At 41.3% G+C, this 14,951-nt stretch overlaps 1 protein-coding gene across 1 annotated transcript in view; it reads right to left on the reverse strand.

The window, feature by feature from the left end:
* The window catches only part of STIM2 (stromal interaction molecule 2), a 130,380-nt gene that overhangs the window by 32,678 nt on the left and 82,751 nt on the right, over positions 1-14,951 (reverse strand). The window contains exon 3 of the mRNA XM_067562548.1: positions 1,403-1,517. Coding sequence (XP_067418649.1) covers positions 1,403-1,517 — 115 coding nt within the window. The remainder of the gene's footprint in view (positions 1-1,402; positions 1,518-14,951) is intronic.

The raw sequence follows: 14,951 nt of genomic DNA on the forward strand, positions 1-14,951 counted from the left end.
CTAATTAAGATGTGGAAATTGACAATGAAAATATCCAAACAACATTGACTTTGTCCTGTAGTGACACCATGAGAGGATAAAAAGGCAAGAAAAAAACCTAACGAGTCCTTTAAAAAGATCATTTAATCTAATCTGGGACCACAAAGACAAAAATGCCTTAATCGTAAGCACATTATCATCATAGGGCATTCATCAAACCACAGGTTACAGTGAAGGTTGTTTGAGTACCTCATTTTTAAGGGATTCCTTATGCTTGTTCCCTGGCAGGGCTGTCTCAGTGCACAGAGGAACTATGACAGTAGTACAATGGGGAGCTTTTCACGCACTGATGCCTGTATTGGAATATAGCAACTTTTGGGCTAAGTAATCTACCGGTGATATCTCTTTGCACACATTTCCAGTCTTGTTCAGACCTCTGATTTGTTATAATCAAAAGATTTGTTTTCAATAATATGGCCCTACTTAGCTATTAATATCAATAGTGACTAGTGTCACCATAATTTTGTTACTGATTTGACAACTGTGTTTTTTAAATGTATTTTTGTAAAGGTCTTTTTGAGTTCACCATTAACATTTCAATGGCCAGAAGAGGCCAGAAGAGGGGTGAGATTGTTTTAATTTTTATTCTAGTAGTCTGAGCTGTTTTCTAATATCCTGCTTCCATTCAGTGTATTTGTCATCATACATATTGATATGTATACTTTCAATTGTATATAAATATCACTATCAGTAAAAATTACTAATACTGTAATGCTCATGTAGCAGAGTCCTTTAGTACTTATGGGTATTTACATCAGAGTACTGACTCAGATTAGTTTGAACTTCCTACTCAAAGCTAGGAAAAAAATGGAGCAGCTACTATTCCAATATCCTTTAACCCTCAATAGAGAGAAATTAATCCCAGTGTTTAAGAAATATATTCCTTTACACTACAAACAAAATAAGTTTTGAATTAAAAAAAATCAGAATGAATTGGTCTTTCCCATTTTAATACACTGCACACAGAATGCTTATGACTACAGTAAAACTTGGTTTCAAGGTTTAATCAATCAAAATCATGCAGTGCAACAATGATTGTGTAATTGTAAGTAAACACTTTAAAAAATTAGAACACTATTATTTTAATTGGCAGTGTAAATTGACACCATTTACACAGAACTACCTGATTATGCCAAGCGGAAGTCATAACTAGCTGAATTTAATGAACCTTTAGTTACACTTACAGGTTAATCTGTAAACAAGAGTTGCCACAGGTGTTCAAAACAGGTCATCTTTCAAGTACCGCATGTCATTTAATGCCAATAGTTGCACCACATTTACTTCAAGCAAGCCCGGATTTAGTACTGGGCCATCTGAAAAACCATGACATGGATCTGGAAATGGTATATTTCCTGATTCCTACCTTCAGAGGTTTTCCAGCGTTTCCACAGGTCCTCAATGGTGATATGTTTGTCTTCTCTGTGCAGATGACTGTGTTTATTGGAAGCATCTTTATATTTCATGTCTTCTCTGATGAACTGAGGAAGACAAAGAACATTCAGTTAAATACTATCAGCAAACAAGCCAATTTCTTAACATGAAAGTTGGAAGTAGATCAGCACCGATGCTCTTTACATATGCCCTGAACAAATGGCTTAATTTAGTTAAGAGTCTAAAGTAGTCAACCTACATAATGAATTCAACATTCTTATACATTTTCAATTGGAACATAATAAACCTGGAAAAACTATGTTGCACTTGTGAGGCTATTTAACAGTGTGGCTAACACACTCCAAAGATTAACAACTATTCACCATAAACATCCCAAACAAGTTGTATCACATGCTTCTACATTCTATGGACATTTAAACAGCTTCACCTGCTTGAAGGCAACCCTACATGATAGGGTTTGAAAGTGTGCCAGTGCTTTATAAATCAGCAATTATTTGTCAGTCTTGAATCTGGCTACACCAGTTAAATGAAACTGCTTGAGGGATGGGAGAAAGGTGAAGGTGGCTAACTACTGAAGACTTCTGGACTAGATAGCAAAAGGTCAAGTTCTGCCTCATTAAAACTAGTTATTGTTAACACAAAACTGATTCTCAGCCTTGGGGTTTGTTATTTTTTTGCGATGCCTCATCAAGAGCACAAATAGTACATAATAAACCTACAATTTGCAATAACATACAGGAAGCTTTTGGCAAAATCCAAAAATGTGAATGTTAATAAGCACATAAAATTGATTAAAAAAGTGGAATCATGTGTATCAGTGTATTTTGCTCATTTATATGTACCACAGTAATTTAGTTTAATACTTCAAAGTCACTAGTAAAAAGGTACTGAAAACATTTACCAGATATCTACAAGCCAGAAAAATTAAGGTGAGGGCTGTTGTATAATTGGACCTATACATTTACCCTAATCGTAGGCTCATCTTTAAAAGTATATGAAAGTTCATAAAATGTTACTATAATCTACAACAACAAATGCTAATGGGAAAATGTATGAAAGGGAGACAGAAAGACTAAAGTAGTCAAAACAAGAAGAGCCATGTTAATGATTCAAGGACTATGTTAAAATCATGCTTATTGAAAACAGAAGATATAGAAAATTAAATCAATGAGCCAAAATTGCTGTGTTGAATATTAGGCCTAATTGGTGCACAAAATAATGCAGGGATGAGCTATTCCAACCTCTGTTCCCTTTATGGGTCCTTAAAGAAAGACTAAGGGGGAAGAACAAGGGGGAAGAAGAGACAGAGGCTACTGAAGCAAGCTTCACCATCTTGGTTGTTTTGAATGGGACATTTGTCCTCTTCCAAAAGTGCTGACGAAAGTGAAGGAGCACAAGGCAGAGGTGATTGTTGAACTCCAAATCAAAACCCATAGCTATATTATGTATCAAAGTAAAAACTAAGCGGCTTTATTTTTAAAGCACAAAAGCCTACAGCAGTTTTATATTTAAGGAATAAAAAAAATGTTCTTTAGAAATGTGCCATGATGTAGCAAGTACCTAATGGCAGCTGCCTTCAGGAGGTCAGTTGTTTCAGCCTGAACTACACTAAGCTCAGTGACAGATTGTTTAAGACAGGTTGTCAAACGTTTGCCTTTTGTTAACAACTTCTTAAGGGCAGCTATCCTCCTGTGGAATCCTCCTTTCCCAATCTTCTAACCACTACCCCACAGCTTCCATGAGAAAAATACAATGCTTGATTAGACAAACATGTAACCTTTGGTAAACTGTACAGAGAAAATAAACTGGCATTATTAATGTGAAGGGTGCGGCTGCTTGGATAAATCCTCAGTTTTCCATTTGGGCTGTTTATTTCTTCTCCTAGGGTGAGAGGACTTTACTTCAGTACTTATTCCCCACACCTTGCCTGCAGCAGCCTGTGCTTTAATCTGCTATTTTGTAGGTTGCTTCTGCCTTGGGTGTTTAGTACTACTCCAATTTGGTGCCACCCACAAAATATAAACACAGTTGATCTAAAAAGGACAAAGGCAGCTGCATGAAGAGTAGAGAGTGGCCTGGTGTGTTGGCCTGTTAGGGTTCTACGTTGTGTTTGTGGGTTGAGACAGATTTTGTTTTTGCATGTGACAGTCGAGAGGACAGATGGGTTTGTGGGGACTATTTTTAAAGTGTGGTTGATCAAAAGAGCTACTGGGTAAGGAGCCAGGAGAGAGTGACAAAGTTCATGATTGCTCTGAGCTCCAGTATGAAACTGGAGATAAGCCAGTTGAGAGTCTCTGGGTTAAGCTTAGAAGCAAGAACAAAAAGGGTGATGTCGTGGTGGGTGTCTGTTATAGACCACCAGACCAGGAGGATGAGGTAGATGAGGCTTTCTTCAGTCAATTAGGGAAAGTTTCCAGTTCACAGGACCTGGTTCTCATGGAGGACTTCAATCACCCTGACATCTGCTGGAAGAGCAATACAACAAAACACAAACAATCCAGGAAGTTTTTGGAGAGTGTTGCAGACAACTTCCTGGTGCAAGTGCTGGAGCAACCAACTAGGGGCTATGCTCCTCTTGACCTGCTGCTCACAAACTTGGATGATTTGGTAGGGGAAGTAGAAGTGGGTGGCAACCTAGGCAGCAGTGACCATGAGCTGGTCGAATTCAGGATCCTAACAAAAGGAAGAAAGGAGAACAGAAGGATACGGATCATAGACTCAGAAAAGCAAACAGACTCCCGAAGGGAGCTAGTAGGCAATATCCCCTGGAAGGCTTGTATGAGGGGAAAAGGAATCCAAGAGAGCTGGCTGTATTTTAAAGAAACCTTATTGAGGGCACAGGAACAAACCATCCCGATGTGCAGAAAGAATAGCAAATATGGTAGGTGCCTGGCTTGGCTTAACAAAGAAGTCTTTGGTGAGCTTAAACACAAAAAAGAAGCTTACAGCTATTATCTCTGAAAGCACGTGGCAACTGCGGGAGGTCCCTGATGATTGGAAAAAGGCAAATATAGTGCTCATCTTCAAGAAAGGGAAGAAAGAGGATTCAGGAAACTACAGACCAGTCAGCCTCACCTCAATCCCTGGAAAAATCATGGAGCAGGTCTTCAAGGAATCCATTTTAAGACACTTGGAAGAGAGGAAGGTGATCAGGAACAGTCAATATGGATTCATGAAGGGCAAGTCATGCCTGACCAACCTGATTGCCTTCTATGAAGAGGTGACTGGCTCTGTGGATGTGGGGAAAGCGGTGGACATGATATACCTTGACTTTAGAAAAGCTTTTGATAAAGTCTCCCACAGTATTCTTATCAGCAAGTTAAAGTATAGGTTGGATGAATGGACAGACAACTGGCTAGATCATTGGGCTCAATGGGTAGTTATCAACGGCTCCATGTTTAGCTGGCAGCCGGTCACAAGCGGAGTGCCCCAGAGGTCGGTCCTGGGGCTGGTTTTGTTCAACATCTTCATTAATGATCTGAAGGATGGGGTAGATTGCACCCTCAGCAAGTTTGCAGATGACACTAAGCTTGGGAGAGTGGTAGATACCCTGGAAGGTAGGGATAGGATACAGAGGGACCTAGACAAATTGGATGATTGGGCCAAAAGAAATCTAATGAGGTTCAACAAGGACAAGTGCAGAGTCCTCCACTTGGGACGGAAGAATCCCATGGAAAGCTACAGACTGGGGACCAACATGCTGGGCAGCAGTCCTGAAAAAAAGGACCTGGGGGTTACAGTGGATAAGAAGCTGGATATGAATCAGCAGTGTGCCCTGGTTGCCAAGAAGGCTAATAGCATATTGGGCAGCATTGCCAACATATTGAAGAAGTGACTATTCCCCTCTATTTGGCATTGGTGAGGCTGCATTTGGAGTAGTGTGCCCAGTTTTGGGTCCCCCATTACAAAAAAGAAGTGGAGAAGTTGGAGAGAGTTCAGCAGAGAGCAACAAAAATGATTAGGGGGCTGGAGCAGAAGACTTAGGAGGAGCGGCTGAGGGAACGAGGCTTGTTTAGTCTGCAAAAGAGAAAAACGATGGAGGATTTGATAGCAGCCTTTAACTACCTGAAAAGGGGTTCCAGGGAGGATGGAGCTAGGCTGTTCTCAATGGTGTAAATGACAGAACAAGGAGCAATGGTCTCAAGTTGCAGTGGGGGAGGTCTAGGTTAGATATTAGGAAAAGGTTTTTCACTAGGAGGGTGGTGAAGCAGTGGAATGGGTTACCTAGAGAGGTAGGGGAATCTCCATCTTTAGAGGTTTTTAAGCTGCGGCTTGACAAAGCCCTGGCTGGGATGATATAGCTGAGGTCTGCTCTGCTTTGAGCAAGGGGTTGGACTAGATAACCTCGTGAGGTCCCTTCCAAATCTAATACTCTCTGTTTCTTTTTTTTTTTTTTTTTTTTTTTTAAACAGCCAGAATTTTTAAAAGAAATTGTTTCTAGGGATATTCTTACACATACTTTTAAAAACTAAAGCTTGAATTTACAGGCATGTGTGTCACCATAAACTATAGTTATTTAAAAATATGGATGTTTGTCTTCCCCAGCCAGTTCAATTTACTGAGAACATACCCAGCACTGCTCATGAATATCACTCATCACAGCATGATTATTGTATACTTTACAGAATTACAGCCTATTTTACAGACAACTACAAATTAAGTTTAAAAATCTCATATCCTGGATATAAGGCCACTAAGAAACAATTTTGAGAAAAATTTCGAACTGGATACTAGAAAGAATAGGGAGCGAATGGAAATGTTTGAAGTGGAGAGAGACGTTATCAGGCTACTTGAGAGAACCAAACACCTCTCTACATGTCATGGAGTACTGAGGTCTAATGGAAGCAAGCTGCATTAAACCACCAGGGGATAGTAAAAACTGATGAGGATTTCGGAGGTACTGAGACAATGACTTCAACAAAAAGAATTACACCATGCCAAAAATACAGAACTGGTGACTGGCACATATGCAGATGACAGTGCAGGCAAGTGCAAACTATCAGCTGAGAAGGGAAACAGATAAAGTTAGGGGCTGACGTGCAATCGGTTTCTCAAATTTATTTCAGGAGGCTGACCTACAACTTTCACCAGTTCACGGGTTATGTTTACTTTAGGAAGTCAGCACTAAATGCATGCTTTTGCAATGGTTCTGCAGTAGCCCTGAAATGGATTATGGGTGCTATGACAGATGAATAACGAAAAGATGCCTATGTCAAAGCCACATCTGCCTCTCTAGTAGTTAACATTTCTTCTCTCATGTTAATCTGCTAGCCCTGATTTATTGAAGAAACTCCATCTCAGTGAACATTTTACCAATTTAAAATGCTCTCTCTAATTTCAACTGGGGAAGTTATTTTTTCTCTACTTCCCCTTCTTTACAACACAACAGAGCCTTGTATGGTGCTGCTAATGTGCAATCAGTGCTACACCCCAAACCTAGAGATCGCTACATTTCAGTGCTTAATGAGTGATCCCAATACAGCAAGTATACAGTTCTCTGGGAAACCTCCTTGAAAGGAAAGTGTTGTATAGTTATTTGCACCTACATTCATGACTTTAAATCCCCCATACAACTGTGCAGATTTTGCTGCTTCCCCCCCGAAAGCCCCGCAATTCTTGATCTCCCCAAATGGCAGAGTCCCCCTCAGAGAAAATAGCCTGGAGGCAACAGTGAGTAAACTCTGCCACTTCTCCAGTCAATTCAGTTCATGGATAACCAAGGTGAGAGGCATCTTTTAAAATACACAGAGAGCTGGAAATGCTGGCCTGAGGAAGCTGTTGGGGCAGGAGCAGCTTCAGAAGGTCTCTTCCAGCATCAATGCCCAGCCATTCTAAGGGGAAGTTACCAATGATTTCTCTATTCCACTGTATCTATATCCACACAGAAAATCTGCCTATGATCTAGGCACCTTTTACAAAAAAATACATAACAAATACAGGGGGAAAAAAGATTCAGCAGCTGTTCTCCCCTCCCCCCATAATCAATCAAAGAATTAAAAACACAACCCACCCTTCCCATATACATATTAGCCCTCAAGCGTCCTTGGCCTCAATGGCACCGCAAACTTGTGCCATGTCACAGTAACAAAAAAGGGTGAAAAGCATTCTTGCCATTTCACTGACAAGGCTGAAACATTTAGGGCTCAAGCACTGCAGGCAGAGAATAGAACTCTGTCCCCTCTACATCACCACCCAGTAGCTTGTATAGCCTATCTTCAAAGTGCAAGCGTTCCGCTGATCCACTAGGTTCTGGGCAACAGCGTCTTAACTCTTTGTGCCATAACATCAAGCTTCCCCATCACTAGAAGTCTATCCTCCTCTCATCCCTCAATCCTTAACCTACGATGACTATTAACCAAAACATCTAATTCTGTTACTTCCACCTCTCTTCAGAAGGCAACGGTGTGAATCGTCTGTCCCCGCAAGGCACCCAATTCTACAGATGAGGATTCAAGTGATCTAGATACAAGGAGGATCCATGGAGAAGGTGACAGGAGTAAGATATCATGCAGAGCCCTCCATTTAAAATGACCCATTAGCAGAAATTAAGCTAGAACACTTTACTTATATTGCTTGCCACTTCTGCCTCAGTAATAGTCCAAAAGATAACCCTACCTGTTGAATTCAAGTTGCAGTGGATTTAAACAAGTAAAATGTAAGTAATTTTAAAGCTCCATTGGTCTTTCGCAAAGAAAACCAACTAAGATTTCTTTTTATTAAAGACTAAAGCTCAAATAGTTACACATTCTTTTCGTAGGTAGATCAAGAAATATAGTATTATGCAAAAACCACTACACTCAGTTTCAGTACAGCAAAGCCTAAGAGCAGTAAATCTCTTCAGGCTGGTATCTGGTTTCTACTGAAATGGGTACAGTAGGTTCTTCCTTCTATAGCAAGTCTAAAACAACCATTATATTGTATTATGAAATGTCCCTGTTCGACGCAAGCAATCATCTCAATTTTCAGTTTTGTTTTTTCAGACAAAGTAATCAAATATACACAAACTAAGTAGCTTGATTTCAGGACAGTAGTTTAAATGAAAAATGCTCAAATATACAACTTGCTCAAAGGTGTACAAAAACAGCATTACCTTTTAAAGAAGTTATTAAAGTTCACTGGTGAATAGTTTTGAAAGAGTACATGAATCTGTGTGCACTCACTGACTCCCTATATTCTTTGTGCATCATTTCCAAAATGACACAAATATTTACCCAGAGCTGCCTCTAGCAAGCATCATCCTAAAACAAAGGTGAGCTAGAACTGCAGGGCATGCAATCTCAGAAGAGAAATTTACAAGGAAAGGGGACAAATTTCTAATTTTCAAAAAAGAGCATGTCTGCAGTCCTTGAGAATGGAATTAACTATTAAGAGAAAGGAAAGAAGAGAAAATCTACTAGAAGTATAAAGAGTAGAACAGTGAAATTCCACACTCTCCAGATATGACCCACATTTGGGATATTTTTGTTCCTCTAATCAGCGTTGGGAGATTGAAAGGTAAGATTCTGTGAGACCTAAAATACCAACCAGTTGCCCAAGAAAGCTAGTTTAATCGCTGCAGGAACGATTATTTCAGGGGACTCAATCCTCAGAAACAAATACAAATCCAGGGAGCCGGTCTAGTAGGCTTGAAGTCTACACTGTGAAGTGCATATGTTAAAGGTTTCAGGGTCAGCATTCTCTCTCCACTTCCTTAAGTCCTTCTAGTACCAAGACAGCTTAAATGGGCTACACTTTAAAGCCAGCTACCATTGAGGAGGTTCTCTAGCCCTAGGAAACTTACAGGGCAACAAACAGAGAAAATAAGTTGGCCCATACTAAGCCTAGCACAATGGGATCCTGGTCTGTCAAGTGGGGCTCCTAGGTGCTCCAGTAATACAAATCCAGGCTATATCTACACTTACCGCAGAGTAGAGAGTACAGACACTGCATGCCCCCTAGGATGGGATATAAGTAGTATAAACAGTGAGGCTTGGCTTAGGTGAAAAAAGACACACCTGAATCTTGTGGATAAGTACTCTACACGGCGCTCTGCATATCCAAACAGTGCCATCTTCACTGCTATTAGTATCCTGCTGCCTGCCTGCTTCTGGAGCCTTTCCTTGCCACAGTGAAAGGCTCTGGCAAGGGGAGGCAGCAGGGAAAGGCTCTCGCAGTTCCTAGCTACTGAAGACTTTCCCTGCCACAGGTCGCTGCTAGAACCTTTCCCCCCTGCAGGTAAACGCCCTAGCAGCAAGTAAACATTCTTGCAGCTCCCCACTGCCAGGACATTTCCCTGCTGCCACCCTGCTGCCAGAGACTTTCACTATCACATGTAGCTACACACCACAGTGTGGACACAGCCTGGTTTTCAATTCAGAGTGTAGATACATGTACCCTACATGCCGTGCAAGTGTAGACAACTAATTTTATTGTTCAAGCCCTCCACTTATCTCAAACTCTTCTTCCCATCAAAACAAGTTGGGATGTACACTTGTTTGGGTACCTCGCTCATGTTTCTGAAGAATAAGAACAGCACCATATACAAGAACTTTGTATATCCTTGTGTTACTAGGCAAAAATGCAAAACTAGGCAAAAAAATCTTCATGGTGCAGGTGCTCACATGAACTACACTGTAATTATAGAGAAGTCCTTGAGTGAAATCCAACTCTTGTTTTCCTTTCACTTTAGATTACATGCAAAGTAGGGAAATGTTTGCAGCCTTTATTCTTCTGATGTATCAAGGAGACCTAAAAGGTTTGCCTAAAATAAAGTGGGATAGGGGAGAAGAGATCCTAATTTTTTCCACTAGAAATATCTGCTCTACATTCCTTGTTTTTTCTACAGGACTTGTTAGATTATAACAATTTGAGAAAATGAAATCTGAACAAGGCAAAGAGACAATTAGTTGAATTAAAGGTTATTTAGGAGGAAAAAGCAGGAGCTCAATTTCAGCCATATTAGCTTCAAATGGTAAGTGAGTCTTCTAAAAAGAACAGTTAGGATAAAACGTAGGACTTGACAGAGAGACACAGGTCAGACAGAGATCGGTAACTCTTAAATCTACCAAAACAAAGAGGATAATTGAAACGATGCAAGTGAATGAAGTCACCCAAGGACAAGACGCAGAGTGAGAGGAACAGATAGAGGAGAGTGCTTCGAGGGATCTTCACAGAGTGAAGTGGAAGAAAGATTAAAAACGAGACACACTGAAGGATTGATCAGAAGGTGATGCTGGACTACAGACTGCACAGTAGATGTTCCATTCTGGCATGGCAGTTACTATGTCCCACTCACATAAGTGAATCAGAAAAAGTAACTATTAGTCTACTATACAGATTTGCATGGCACTGTGTCAGTTTACACTTTACGATATTAACAGGTAAATAATATTTTAAAAGGTTTAAGACAAAGCAGGAAGAAGATTTGAAAATATTTTTTAAATTTTATAATTGATTGTTCAGCCTTATGCCCTAAACATCTGCAATGTTCTTTTAAAGCAACTGTTTGGGCCAAAAGGGAGTAATTAAGGTTCATTTTCAAGTTCTGCTTTTTGGAACTAAGCTCTTACACCCATACAGACTGTTTTCAAAATTCTCTCATGGGTCAAGACCATGCCTGCTACACTTCTAGCATAAAGTTCGAGTTTTATGGTCATGTTTAACAGCAAAATAAGTTTCAGTGCTCCAAGTGCTCCACAGAATGATTACACACTTTTAAAAAGATTTTCATTCATAGCAGGAACTGTTCAAATTGAGGAATGAATCTGAGGAAGTATGTTACTATGGTGATAGGAACAAATAAACCGTGTTCCCAATGTTCCTTCACACCCACCCTGTCAGGATAGTCTGGTTTTTAAAAACAAAACAGCCATACTGCTACATGCAACAGCAATTAAGTGCAGTGCAATTTGCTAATAGCTATTCAAAACTAAAACCAATTGCAAAGGTACAGAATTCTGGAATAGCCATGGACTTTAAAAGTTGCAAAGTTTTACAAACACATATACCAACTTTTTCTCTGCTCTAAATCCATCCCTCTGAAAGCTCGTCTTTGCACATCTATCCCACACCACTGAAATCATTTATACTACCTATGAAGCAGAGCTGCAAATTGTGACCCCAGTGTTTCTACTTTGTTCCTTTGTACTGTGTGCACAATTAGTGCAAAATTAAATTTAGAATTTCGTAACTGCAAAGCCACTTCACACAATTCAACTGACTACAGTAATGTGGAAGTCAAGGTGAGGGAAGCCTGAAAGTTATGAATATATGTATTCCAGTAAGGCCTGTAGGTCCCATTATGCTAGAAACTGCATAGAGTAAGATGGCCTCTGCCCTAAAGAGCTTATAGTATAAATACACAAGCCAGATAAGAACAGGAGAAAATTATGTAACATACAAGCAAGGCAAACAAGTTGGTTTCCAAAAGTCATTAATTTTACAGGGTTTTTTAAATTTTATTTGAGGGGTATTTTACTTTCTTTTTATTTATTCTGACATCCCGAGCACCACGCATCCAGTGGCAGCAGTGAATCCCTCCCACATCTCAGAAAAAATTCTTGTATGAGACACAGACACATTCTCCACAGAATACTGTCTGTCCTATGGCGAGTGTACTGGGCTGGTACACAATAAGCCCATATATTTTCATCCTGCCTCTTCTACTGGATACAGCTAATATTGCTGTGCAGTTCACAATTCTTCTTACTGTCCAAGTCGTCATCTCCCTATCTCAGAAGGCAGATGACTATCATTTCCTTAATTTTAAAAGAAATACAAAAACTGCATCTGAATATAAATGGTACAAATATAAAACTAAGCAAGCCATCTACTCCAGGAAGCAGGGCCTGTCATCTAGCAGCTTAAAATTCCTTCTGTCTTTATTTCTCTAGATTCTCTCTCTTAACTTGCTATGTCCAATTCAACAGAATTAAGAGAGATGGAAGGAACAGTGGAATGTGTTAAACTTATCAAAACATTTCTTTTCTGGATTCCCCTGTCTTCTCATCCTGCCAATCCTTACCATGCTTTGGCACTGCAGGCTCCATCTACCTGGATTTTAATGATTCAGGTGTATTATAAGAGTGATGTATATCATACAGTTGTTACCTTTTACATGAATTTATATTATTTTCCACAAGATAATGTCTTGAAAAATTTGGAAAAATTCTTCTGAAATAGCCAACTGGTCATTACTTAGCTCCTGAGGGCCATCCAACAGCACTGAATTGCCCTGGTCTACAAGCAGGAAGGAAGGCAACCCATTCAACAGGATTAGCAGAGATGACAGTCAGGGAAAGAGAATTATCAACTATTACACAAATATCAATGTAAAATTTATTTCTATATAACTTACATTATTTAGAAAGACTAAGCAAATATTTATAGTGATGGTGCACTAGTGGTGCGCAGCAAATATTTATAGTGATGGTGCACTAGTGGTATGCCAGTTAAAGTTGTACCAGAATTTCCTTTTAATAGGACCCTTCTAACCTTCTAGTTCTGCTCTGATTTGATAATTTCTGGAGGAAATAATGGAAATGAAAAATTTGAGCGTGTATGAAATTCCTTAAATGCTTTTGGGTTCCAAAGTTATTGGAAAGTCAAAGTTTCCAACTCCCTCCCTCCTCCACCCCCGCCGATATCCACCTTTTCCAGAAGACTTTTGGTGAAAAACGACAAAAAATATAATCCAGAAAATACAAATCAATTAAAAAACGTTATTCTCTGATATTATTGAAAAAAGTAAAAATTATTAACAATTAACTAGTTAATTCAGTGATGTTTGATCAGTTTGCAATAGTATAGCAAAACTGACACGGGTGGATAGAATCTACATAAACATTTCCTAGCCTCCTCAGTTTCCTAGCCTCCTACGGCCCCTCAGTCCCTTCTTTCTGCCAACTCCGACACCAGGAACGGAGAGTGGGTGTGGAATGGACATGAGCAAACAAACAACAGTTACTGGTAAGTAACCTTGTTTTCTCCTTCAATTGATTGCTCATGTCCATTCCAATATAGGTGATTAAAAAGCAATACCTCGGAGGTGGGTAGGAGTTACCGGTGAGCTGTCCTCAGCATGGCTCTGCCGAATCCCGCATCCTCTCTCACCTGCTGAACGATGGCATAGTGGGACATGAAGGTGTGCACTGACGACCAGGTGGCGGCCTTGCAGATGTCCTGCAGGGGCATTCCATCCAGGAAGGCCACAGAGGAGGCCTGAGCTCTGGTTGAGTGCGCTGTGATGACACCCAGAAGCGGCACATTCGCCTGCTCATAGCGGCACTTGATGCAGGATGTCCTCCATGCGGAGATGCGCTGGATGGAGACAGATGATCCTTTCATTCTGTCCGCCACTGCGACGAAGAGCTGCATAGATTTCCGGAGCAGCTTTGTATGCGTGATGTAGAATGCCAGTGCTCGTCTCATGTCCAGCGAATGCCACCCCCTCTCCTTCTCCAACTTGTGCAGTTTGGGAGAAACATGGGAAGAAAATTATCTTGGTTACAATGAAACTGGGAAACCCCATTTGGCAGGAGGGCTGGATGCAGCCTCAACTGTACTTTATCCTTATAGAATACTGTATAAGGGGGCTCCGCGTTTAAGGTCCTAATTTTGGAGACCCTCCTGTCCGAGGTAATGGCCATCAGGAAAGCTAACTTCCATGAAAGCATGAGCAGAGGGCATGAAGCCCTGGGTTCAAAGGGGGCCCCATGAGTCTCGAGAGGACCAGGTTGAGATCCCAGGAAGGCACCGGGTCGCGGACCTGCAGATAAAGCCTCTTCACCCCCTTGAGTAACCTGACCGATATGGGATGGCAGAACAGGAATCTCCCCTCTAGCAGCTGATGGAAGGCTGAAATGGCCACCAAGTGAACCTTCAACGAGGTTAGCGCCCAACCCTGGCGCCTTAGTTGGAGCAGGTATTCCAGGATCGCCTGCAGAGTCAAGAAGCAGGGCGGAATGCCCCAGGACTCCGCCTAACAGGTAAACTCTCTCTACTTAGCCCGATACACGACCTGTGCAGAAGGTTTTCTGCTGCCCAGCAGGACTTGTTGGATCTGCACCAAGCAGGCTCTCTCTCCCTCCATCAGCCACAGGGCCTCCAGGCCGTGAGGTGCAGGGAGTCCAGGTCCGGGTGCAACAGGTGACCATGGTCCTGGGAGAGAAGGTCGTGCCACCTAGGGAGCTCAATGGGCGGGCGATCGAGAGGTCCAGCAGCATGCTGAACCAGTGCTGTCTCGGCCAGGCCGGAGCGATGAGTATGATGTCCGCTCTGTCCCTCTTTATTTCCAGTAGGACCTTGGGCAGGAGTGGAATGGGTGGGAGCACGTACATGAGGGTCCCAGCCCAGTCAGTGAGGAATGCATCAGAAATCAACTCGGTCTCATGAGCCCGGAACGAGCAGAACCTCGGGCACTTCGTGTTCCAGGCCGACACTAATAGGGCCATTTCGGGAACACCCCACTTTTGGAGGATCGTAGTCACCACCTCTAGGTGCTGCGACCAGTCGTGGCAGGGTAGAAATGACCTGCTGAGGTG

The sequence above is a fragment of the Emydura macquarii genome, unplaced genomic scaffold, assembly GCF_026122565.2.
Source record: "Emydura macquarii macquarii isolate MOO-44397 ecotype Brisbane River unplaced genomic scaffold, CSIRO-AGI_Emac_v2 contig_2448, whole genome shotgun sequence".
In the NCBI taxonomy this organism is placed as follows: Eukaryota; Metazoa; Chordata; order Testudines; family Chelidae; genus Emydura; species Emydura macquarii.